At 41.5% G+C, this 11804-nt stretch overlaps 1 protein-coding gene across 2 annotated transcripts in view; it reads right to left on the bottom strand.

Annotated features, from left to right (window-relative positions):
- Positions 1–260: 260 nt before the first annotated feature.
- The window catches only part of LOC144773497 (P2Y purinoceptor 2-like), a 207872-nt gene continuing 196328 nt past the window's right edge, over positions 261–11804 (bottom strand). For both annotated transcript variants that reach the window (XM_078658549.1, XM_078658550.1), the window contains exon 3: positions 261–1830. In XM_078658549.1, coding sequence (XP_078514675.1) covers positions 739–1788 — 1050 coding nt within the window. In that variant the 5' untranslated portion in view covers positions 1789–1830 and the 3' untranslated portion in view covers positions 261–738. The remainder of the gene's footprint in view (positions 1831–11804) is intronic.

Genomic DNA, 11804 nt, shown 5'->3' with positions numbered 1-11804 from the left:
CACTGTCTGTATAAATTTCATTACAAATTCTGCGCTGTAAACACGGCATGCAAATTTCTGGTATCCTAGAAAACACATCTTGGTAGACAAGTGCAATTGACTTACCACTTTTTCTCTAATGTCCTATTACCCTTTTCAAACAATCTGCCCTAAATAGACATGGGGCAGTGAAACATATCATCTCTTACCACATTCATTTTCTTTCTGTCTCCAGGGCTGCCAATGTCAGATCAGTGTCACTTGCAATAATACAAAGGATACAAAAAATAACAGTTTTATTGCAAATTGCAAATAAAACATTTCCCAATTTAAAATATATGTAAAAACATATGGTACAAAAAAATACTTCTGCATCGGTTATTGTTGTTACTATCTGCTTTTGTCCATCTCTCGTCTGTTATAATGTCGTATGGAATCCATGCCCCAAGGCGAGGGGGGCCATTTTGCCCATTACAAAACCGCTTACAGCGACATGGCTTTAAGATGGCAAGGCAAACAGAAAGTGAGAGCGCTACACAAATGTATCACATAAGGTTATGGGGATCAAGGGAGCTATAGAACATGCATGCATTGTACAGTATTGAAAGTGAGTTTATAAGGTCCTCCTTAAGCTTAGAAAGTATGCCGGTGTATGGAGGTTGTGTTCAATCCCAGGATATGTGCACTGTCCTGGTAGTCAATACTTCATGGCTATTGGAAGAAGGGTCCTATAACAGTAATTAGATTCATTTTTCAGTTTTACAAAGTTGTAGGCATGGTGTTGTCCATCTCCAGATTAACAGATGGCAAATGACCATTGTGAGGGTTGCCATTTTGCTGTCGGATCTCCTTTTTGGTTTTAGTTTTTTTCGCTCTGAGCTTTTTCCAGATCGCGGGTCCGGCTAAAAAGTACAAAATGGGGTCTAAGCAACTGTTGGCACTGGCTAGCGGCCGGGTCACCTTGTAGGCTATGTTAATAGCATTTAGGGTCACACAGTCATAGTTAAGCTTTCGAAAATAATAATAAAGAGTGCGATTGATGTGAAAAGGCAAGAAGCAGACGATGAAGACCACTGAGACAATAATGATCATTTTAATTGATTTCCTCCTTGCTGCAGAAGTCTGAGAGTTGGCCGCAGTGGACTTCATGAGTGTTTGAGCCATGAGGCAGTAGCATACTATTATGATGGTGAAGGGGAGACAGAAAAGTAAGGCTAGGTTCACAGAGCTGTAGATGACAAACTGGTCAAATAGGTCTTGTATGGACGTGTCGTGGCAAGTGATTAGATCATTGTTGGCACTAATTCCGACAAAGTACAGGATGGGAGACTGGAAAGCTACGATGGTCACCCAGACACATACGCATGCAATGCGTGCATAGCGGACCTGGCCCCACTGCAGCGACTTCATGGGGAAGCGGATGCCCAGGAACCTATGGATGCTGATGCAAAGTAGGAAGAAAATACTGCAGTAGAGGTTGGTGTAGAACAAAAAACGGACTATCTTGCACAGAGCTTCGCTGAACGGCCAGTTGTCCCCCTTGGAGTAGTAATAAACAAGGAGAGGCAGAGAAATGACGTAGAGCATATCTGATATTGCCAAGTTGAACATGTACGTGGTGGAAGCGTTCCATGGTCTAATCCGGAAGATAAAGGCATACAGGGCAACCAAATTAAGTATCAACCCAACGCAGAAGACAATGCCGTAGGACACGGGAAGAAGAACGTACTTGAAGTCTTCGTCAAATTTACACTTGTAGGTTCCATTGAATGGAATATCGTCCTCGGAAAGGTTACTCAATCCGGCCATGCTTCCCCACAAGGTGAGAAGCCTGTGGAGTTATCCGCCTACCTAAAAGAAAGCATAAGACAATCATTTCAGTTATGCATTCTGCTCTATAGATCCAAAAACAACGAATCAAGACAATATGGCCAATGCAGTAGAGTTAAAAAAAACAATAAATACAATTGTGAGACTAAAAGATTATCACAGAAAAATGGATAAACCAAAATACTCTGCCTTCCACAAGAAAATAATGTATGCCAAAAAGTATCTCCTACTGTCAACCTGGATGGCAGGTGCAAATTATGTTAGGATAGGTTATGGGCTCTGACCATCTGCTCATTTTAGATAGGAAGAAAACTATAGGAACATCAATCCTAATAACACTTCAGCCGATTTATCAGAATGTAAATATTTTTGGCCACTTTTCTTGTTGGTATCATTCCAAACGTAACAGACCATGCAGTCTGTACAAATCAATTTATGGGGTGTAGTAACGCGTCATTGTTTTTTTATGAAATTTCATAGAAAATGTATTGACATTTTGTGAAATTGCACTTTTTGCCAGGATTTCGCATGAAGTGTTTTTTTCAAGCTAGAGCATTATTTCCATAAATAAGCAATGCGAGATACTGTCAGGAGACTGCTTCAAGCAGAAAACGCCTCAGTTATTTTCAGGGCAACCAAACTTCCAAATGGAAAAAATACGCAAAATGATGTAATCAAAGTGCATCTGGTGAGCATTTACATAAGACCGTGTATTTACAAGTGTTTGAGTTCTAATGTTTGTTGTCAACTTGGTACATATAGAGAATTATAGATGGATAACAGTCAATTTTGGGGATGTTTTTCACCGAGGTGTTCTGAACAACATCAAATAGACTATGAGAGCAAAGCTTGAGATGTCTATTTTTTCTTTATTTTTTACTTTAATTTATTGAATTGTTACCCCAACAGAGAATAAGCATCAACTTATCGAAGAATTAAAACAAAAACAAAGAATGGAAAAGAAGAACATACAGGGCATCCAAAATTGACATAAAAATGGCACAAGCAGATAGAGCATCCGTACATGGAATACCTTACAGAATGGCAATAAAACACATCTACATTTACATAACCCAAAAAAAGAAGAGGACAGGACTTGACGGCACCAGCTACATATGGAATAGCTCTAAGAGGGGGTGACATAGAGGTTCAAGTATCTAGATCATGTATCAGCTTCGTCCGCTACACCAATATACATTCAAATCAGGAAGGAGCGTCAATTAACCCCTGAGAATACGCATCGGGCATACATGTGTGGTCCAAGTGTACATTACCCGTATAGATGCATACTATCGGGGCTTAATTCAGTTTTGATACAGTCATTCAAACTCCTCAGGGTGAAGCAACATGTAAGTTCCCAATGGTTGAAACTTATATGATCCCACTTGCACTCAGTGTTCATGAAATGTAATCAATTGTTGCGTGCTCTAGGCGCACTCTCCGTTGTGAGTGCTGAGAAGTATGAGTAAACAGCGTGCCCCTAAATTGGGTGACGTCCCCTAGTCACAGCAATGTCCCTTGACTGGGTTGTAAAATTTCCCAAAACAAAATAATATCCTGTTCGATTTTTCAGAATTGTTATGTTTTTCCAAAATGTTTTATTAAACCATTAGGTATCAACCTTAGTTCATGGTTAATTGCGAATTCATCATAAGGAATGGTCCATTTTTAATCCCAGAATATAATCCAATGCATTTCGGCTCATAGAAAGCCTTCATCAGGGACTGGGTTCTGTGAATCAAGTATATTATACATGAGGATAAATGGAAATAACTCAAAGTTACACATTTAATATGTCAACAATTCGTAAATAGCGATCCAGAGGTTGTGTAAATCCAGTAATGTTACCAAAAGAATGTCTTATAAACCACAGTGAAATGAAATGAATCACCGAAGTATACTCCTGTTAGTCGACGATGGTGTCTAAATAGTAAAAACGAACGTCCGATTCTAAAGGAAATGGTGAAGTTAATAACCAACATGTGTTCAGAAAGGAAGTTTGCAAAAGTGAGTTAAAAGGAAGATTCGGAGAAAAATTTATTAAAGGGATCATTAGTGAGGATGTTACGAACGGTCAAAAACAAAATTCATAATGCGTGAGGTAAAAGGATCGTAAGCACGAAACACCGCTTTTGAATATCCAACAAAGTGATCATTTCACTTACGTGAATGAACTTCAAAGAGCCCGCATATAACACGGTAACCGTGCGCCGTTCTCCTAAGATTTGTGTATCGCTAAACGCCGTGTTGTTATGGGTATAGCTAGACATGGAGATAGAACTAATAAATCTCAATATGGGTGGCGGCCATCTTAAAGTGTGTTAGTATTAGAAAAGTAGAGTGCAAAACATAAAATCACGATGGAAATTACTCGTGCGAGAAATAAGTGTGTAGTGAATGAAGTCATATTACGTGTTTGAGGATCAATATCAAATCAGAGAATGTGGGCAAGTACGTTTCAGGAAATTTTTTAAAAAGAAACAAAGAAATTCAAAGGAACAATAAAGTTATTCCCAACAGTAAATCAAAAAAAAATTCAAATAATGGCAATTGTAAAGTCTTTTGCTTAGATCAAAACTTTACAGGTAAGTTCTGTCTTCCAGAATAGGTTATAATTATTCGATCCAAAAATCAAAGTCTCCAAAAATAACAATGGTACAATCTTTGGTAATAATCAAGTCTTTACAGATAACAACTGTATTCCACCCGGTCATTCATTCCGGTGGGTTTCAAAGTTTCCAATCTAAAGATTCAATAGTTTTCACGTTGTAAAAGTCTTTTGTTGTTGTCAACGCCCTCTTTTTTTAGCACAGTTTCCAATATGATAAATCTCAATTGACTAATGTTGTGATTGGCTTCAAAAAAATGAGTAGCCACCGTAGATTTCAAGGACTGGGTACGAATGTTTGATTTATGTTCATTAAGTCTAATTTTCATTTTCCTTTCGGTCTTACCAGCGTACCCCTGGCCACAGGGACATTTTAATAGATAAATGACATTGGATGTGTCACACGTAGCTGTTAGTCGAAATTTGATTTTGTGTCCCTTACTAGGATGTGTCACAAAATTCCCCCTGATGATGTTATTACAATGGTTACAATTATAACAGGGTAATGTCCCTTGAAATGTCTCGCAGGTTTGTTATTCTATTGGTTTCAATAGACTTCCAAGGTTCCTTGCTCTCTGATATACCCTCTCTGATAAAAATTGAGGTGATAGACCCAATAGTTGATCATCTTTAGTTTCTCCTTTGTCAGTTATGATGTTGTCAAAAAAATGTCATAAGCGCAATTTTCTCATTAGTTTGTAAAGACTTACTTCCATTTCTAATTTGTCAGTCTCCGTAGTTAGAACGAATGTCATCCCCTTCTGTAAGGTATCCATCGTTAGTTTATCCAAATGTACGTCCGAAATGTTAATCACCAGATCTTTTAAGATCTTTGAGATACATTGATGATATGTTCATCATATGGACCGGCACAGAAGATGAATTACTGGCTGCTATCACTGTACTGAATACGAGAGACGAACGTATACAGTTCACATTTGAAATAAATGACAGAAAAATTACGTTCTTAGATGTGGAAATTCAAAGAATAGGTTCTGCCTTTCACACTGACATCTATCGTAAATCAACCGATCGTAACAATTTGTTACACCATAACAGTTTTCGCCAAGACTCTTTGAAGAAGCATCTTCCTTATTCTCAGATGATAAGAGTAAAGAGAATAGTATCAGTACCTGAACGAGCTGAAATGAGAATAAATGAAATGGAAATCAGATTCAAAGAAAGAGGCTATCCACAACATACTCTAGAAGAAGCAAAAACACGTTGTTCACAAAAGGAGAGATATATGCATATGAGTGAGCTAAAATGTTGCTTACTACTGTCTCCCTACCACAAGAATAAAAACAGGAGGGTAGCGCAAAGGATGTCATTTCTTTTTTCCATCAACATGTTACAGTGCTCGAATATTGCCCCTCTGGGGCAAGGTGTATCTCACATCAAGTATTGTGAAATAGTTCCTGCTTCATATAACATGTTGACCAGCTTCAGAAAGAGGGTGGGGAAGGGAGATGGGACACATTTCCTTAGGTCTCACTCCTGGAAGAGGCCTCACAATGTGGTACACATGGTTAGTCGCTGTAATCGTAGCCTGCGCTATGAAACAGGCCATGCTCACGTTGGCAGGCCACACTTGTGGCAGCTATACAAGGCCTTTATTGTTTATTGAACCAAAATTATGGTCTATTATACCATATAGATAGAGGTTTCGTACAGTGCACATCCTGAACTAAATTAGTTCAAGTTGCTCTCAGATATGATGATCATGGAAAAGGAGGCATAGGAAAGAAAATGAATTGCCTAGGATTACACAGTTTGGAGAAGCTGTGATTGAAACCAGAACGGTTCGAACTTGGTCCAACAAAACCTTGTGACTGGCCTGAGCATGTTATACAACTGCATTCAAAATATCCTTTGTATTTTTATAAGCTAGAGCAGAAGCATTGGAAACACCCCTCTTCCCAGAACAGGTGCACTTTGGACAGAACAGTGCAAGCTTCCTAACTTCAGAGGAAAGGTACAGCGGGGTAGCATTAGCACAAACCTTCGCCATCACAGAGCAGGTACAAGTGGGGCAGCAGCAGCACGAGCTTTACTGCCTCACTGAACAGGGACCGTATGGCAGTAACGAAGCAAGCTTCCCTCTCTCACAAAACATATATAGATAAAGCATGAGTGAGAGGTAGGTAACCGACAAATGACTGAAGTGGATGCTTAACCCCTTCGCTGCAGGGTGTTTTTCCCCCGCTGTGCGGGGGGAGGGGGGCAGCGCACGGCACCGCTGTGCTTGTGACGAGCTCAGCTCGTCATGAGGCACAGTGCAGCTGCACTCATGACGAGCGGAGCTCGTCACAACCACACCCGTTTTTCGAACGTTCAGCACAGGGGGGAAATTATCCACGCGTGCAACGTTCCAACGGCCGTGACGAGCTCAGCTCGTCATGAGTGCAGCTGCACTGTGCCTCATGACGAGCTCAGCTCGTCATGAGCATAGAAGAGGTTAAGTCTCTGAGATGAATGTATAGGTGCATGAATTAGTTAATATGCGAGCTCTGACACCATTTTTGTGTAGGTGCTATTCCAAGTCAGCATCTTGAAAGTCCTTCTGCTCTCAGTTAGAGACCTGCAGTTTGTGCTGATTCTTTGGTGTTCCATGTATTGAGAAGTAGCCATTAAATCACAGGTCAATGATATTTGGAGCAGCCCAGCCACAGCATAAGTAACTATGACAGATAGCAACCTTTTAGAAAAGATTGTGCGCTCACCAGGCACTGTGCAATCCAGGGCTCGGTGCTGCACCTGTCAAAATGTTGAGGGCCACCAGAGGACCACGGTGACGAGGAGGTGGCATTGTTAGACGGTAGGATTCTTAGTAGCGCCTCGAGATGAAAAAGGTAAGTGCTAGAAATTGATGAACCCTGAATTTCAAGAGACAGATTGGCATCTAAGTGAAGGCAGTGCTTACTCTGTAAATATCACAAGTGACAGGCACTCTGTGTTTCTTAAGAGACTCCTGCATTTTGACACAGCAATCGCTTACCGATGTGGCCCTCTGTAGGCACCTTAGGCGCTAGGCACTTATAATGCACTAACACAATGCTGCCTTTGCGACTCTTGCTCCTAAACGTCTCTTCTGTAAAAAGATAACTCAAATTTGTAAAACATAATAAATTAAAGAAAGAACGGTTCATATTAAAATGTTCCAGGTACAACAATACTTTTCACTGTATATCCTTTTGAACTGCTTTTTAAATAGTTCTTACAATTAGATCAAGCATTTTGCTATGCATTTTTAAAGTGCATTCCTATTTGTTATTGTGTGCTTTTGAATGCAGGACTTGCACAGAGTGCACCGATTCCACACGTGCGTCAATTAGTATGTACTGGGTCTTCAGAACCACCTGTACTCAGGGTTAAAGTGGGCGTGTCACACTGAAGATGGACCAGAAGAAACAGCATCTCAATCGAGCAAGCAGAGCCGGCCAAGATAGCGCCTTGGGTGTGGGCGGAGAGAAATGTGGCGCCCTTGCTGATATTAGTGAATTAAATGAAGCAGCAGGGGGTCCCTTTTGTGTCCACTGTTCAGTACCTGGATGAGCAGGGCCTGGCCCCTGAACATAAAGACCCCTTAGCTCCACCAGCTCACCTAAACCACAGATAGCTTAGCTGCCTCATGCAGATGATGGGTTTGTTGATGTGTGTCAGCATTGGTGAGAGGGTGAGGAGAGGACAAGGAAGGGGGCTAAAGGGGTATTAATAACATCGCCTGTCATATGATAATGAAGGACTAAAACCACTTTAAACTGCCAAATCAGACAGAAACAAACAGGCAGGGACAATGACAATGCTGGAGCAAGATGAGAAGGGTGCTGCTGTTGACATTACATTAAGGCACACAGCTCCATGCGACCATCAGATAATTGGCACCCTTGTCCTGGGCTCAGCTTACCCATGGTAAAGGCCAGCCCTGCAAGCAAGTCTCAGACAGAACATCAGGTGGCTGCCACCCTCCCAGGGGACACCTCGTGTTGCAAACTGCTATCGGATGCGGCGGAGCCATTTCAATGCAAAGAACTGAAGAAGGGAGGAACTGGAAGGCATGTGATATGTGCCTTTTTATCTTTCCACCCTCAGACTCTTTAAAAAGAGTTCCATTAACAAGCGAAGTTCTTCATTCACCTTGAAAACTGCCAGCCTGTTCCATGAGTCCTTTTCATCCTGATAGTAACTCGATGCTTACTTATGCGAGCTTTGTGGAAGGAAGAGAACCAGAAAAGCTGCAAAGCTGCTTTGTGAAAAATGCTTTGTCATCAAAGATGTTTTGCTGTGGTGCCTTCTTTAGTTGCTGCGCATGACAATGACCCGCTGTGATGGTGAGCACACTCAGCACAAGGCAACGGGCGACCTGCCACATCAACTCCCTCTACGACACCAAGGCTGTACTCCAACGCGACTGCTGTGTTCACCTGTTTGCCTGGTGGCCAGCGGTGACTCCTACGCTATTGTGGAGAAGAGTCAACCCCCCCACCCCCACCCTGCCCTCCCCCTGCCAGTCGCCTAAAAAAAAAAAGATAATAAACCCAGGTTTATTACTGTCTTATTTTGTTTTCCGGCCGAGTCTTTGGCGGCAGGGCCAGTGGGGATGACATGCACGGAGGGGAGTGGTTGCACACACTGCCTTCAGTGCGCATGTGGGTTTGGCTGGCTGTCTCAGGACTGTCTAACCAACATGTGCAGTGAAGCTGTCTCCAACCAAAGATGGGTTGCCAGGTTGTAGACAGCAGGCACAGGCTCCCAGTCTCACAGGAATGCAACTAGGGGCACTCAGGCCAATCCTGATGCTGCTCTCATGCTGCTAGCAGCATGAGAGCAGCATCAGGAATGGCCATAGGGGAGTGTGGGAGGCTGTGCCTGCAGTGGACTGGTTCCAGAGAGGAGCGGAAGAGCATTGATGCGTCAGGCACGTTTAAAAAAATAAAATAATTATTTGTCCATTGTTCCCGGTCTCCCCTTCCCACGCCTTGCCACTTTCCCCAGACACTGGCCGCTATTGCTGGTGGCCAGTGCTTGAAGCACACGAGGCCTCCTGGCTTGGCACCTTTTCAGGCATGTGAGTGCACCTGTGTCTTTCAACAAAATGCGCCGTCTCAGCCTTAGATATGACAGAGCTGCAGGCCCGCAAGGACACAGGTTGAAAGACAAAACTAACGAAAGGAGTTACAAGCTGGGTTGGGCTGGACTGGGAGTGTAGCAACCCTTACTCATGACCAAAAATTTTTGAGCCAGCTGGTACAGAAGCTTACTTCCTTGTGTGACATACTGACCCCATCAGCATGACCCGCTGTGCCCATAATCTGCACACTGATCCTGTTTTGCTTAAAGAAGATCCTTTTTTTGTTAAATGAATGTTATTGGTTTTTATAATGAAAAGCAGTACAGAGGAAATGAGGAAAGAGAAGAAAAAGATACAACCTGTAACATCCGACAGTTGCATAATGTAAACAACAATGTGGTGCATAGAGATACTGATGATAAAGGCATGAGATATCAAAAGGCAGTCATTTTGTCCCAGAAAAGAAAAATAGAAGAACGTGTCCAACAAGAAAAAGTGAAAGAGTGTGTGAGTGTGGTGGAGTGAATGACAGCCTCACTCCAAAGTGATTAGTATCAACAGGCACACCTCCCTCACAACTTTATTCTTAAATCCTAGGTGTGTTCTGTCGAATTAAAAAGGGGGAAGGTAGCTATCATTGCATACCCATATCCGCTGCCAACATGTTTCTTTGCCTATAAACTTTTGGCAAGTTCGTCAGGGCTAGACTCTTTGTCACAGCACCTCTGTTGGACACTTAGTTCTTTTTAAACCTCTTTCGGCATTAGTCTCTCGTACCCACTGCAGAGGCACAAGGCTTTGTCTCAAAACTCCTTAAGTGAGTCCTCTATGGGATAGACCCAACGATTGTTTTATCAACCCGTTGAAGCCTCACGGAGCTCTTCGAAGGGTCCCTCGATCAATTTGGACATGTTACAAGATGGCAGGTAACAACATTTTTCAAGATTATAAGACCTTCTTTTTCATCTAAATATTCTGCTGAGAATGTTCCCTATTTCATACAAGTTCATTTTATCTGATACCTCTATACATACTTCACTACATCCAAAATGTCAGAGCTATCTTTAAATTGAACAAAATTGACTCCATCTCTGGAACATTAAACTATTTTCACTGGTTTGCCCATTCATAAAAGAAGCAGCTATAGAATTCTTTGCATCATGCATAGATTTTTAATTTAGAGACAATGCAATGGTTGCCCAGAAAGTATTTCCAATATAAGCATAATCTCAAACTTCAGTCAGGCTCAAACAAATTCTTTGCAATTTCTCAATTCAAGTGCAACAGATAGGGTGGATAACCACTCTGTATCTTCAGTTCTAAAGGGTGGAACCAACTTCCATCCTCTCTGAAAAAGGAGGACATTTTGACAAAGCTCTGAAAACATTTAAAAACTTTTTTCGATATCAACGTCTTACTTGAGATTTTGTTTCCACAGATCTAGTCTTTTTGTTAGAATGTTTTTTTAAGTGCTAAGACTCCTCTTTCTGTGGGGAAAGTTTTTGTAAGTGCATAGATGGATAGATAGATAGATAGATAGATAGATAGATAGATAGATAGATAGATAGATAGATAGATAGATAGATAGATAGATAGATAGATAGATAGATAGATAGACAGACAGACAGACAGACAGACAGACAGACAAAAAGTATGTTGGTGTTAACTTAACAAAAGGGAAAAGAAATATGTTGCGCAGGAGCTACAGCAGGAATAACTGGGAAAGCGAAATGACGAGGAAGGTACAAGCTGCGTCTCCCCATAGCGCAGAAACTTAGCAAACAATGGAAATAACATCCAAGAGTGACTTCCAAACCCAAAAATAAGGAATGGAAAAATGAAACAGCGGCAAAAAATGGGAATCAGTAATTTATGCACCTAAAATTATTGGCCGGAAAAAAGTTTCCAGACCAACCCAGGAAAGCATGTGGAAAACTAATATATTTCAGATTGGTGTAGTGGTGATATTCCCCAACATCAGTCTCCTATCCCTCTAAGCCACCTTGTGCCAGAGTTTCTAAAATAGGGCACAAACCTATATTACTACATAAGGGTTGGTCTAACTGCCCTTACTCCCTTTGTCTTCTAGGGGGTGTGTCTAGCATATATGCATTCCACCGTAATACTAATGAGCTGGTTAACAAAGTAATCTATCACCTCATGTAGTACTTACTGTTGGAAATGGCCATCTTTTGCATGGTATTCCCCCATATTTTTTACCTTCACTACCCTATTTTTGTTGAACCCTCTTATGTTGGCTTTAGGACTCTGCACCAGTGGTAAAGTGCTTGAGGTCTTTCTTGTAAACATGGTCAA

The sequence above is a fragment of the Lissotriton helveticus genome, chromosome 8 (genome assembly GCF_964261635.1).
Source record: "Lissotriton helveticus chromosome 8, aLisHel1.1, whole genome shotgun sequence".
NCBI classification, from domain to species: domain Eukaryota; kingdom Metazoa; phylum Chordata; class Amphibia; order Caudata; family Salamandridae; genus Lissotriton; species Lissotriton helveticus.
Note: the sequence above shows the minus strand (reverse complement) of the source record. Positions and strands in the feature narration are given on the sequence as shown.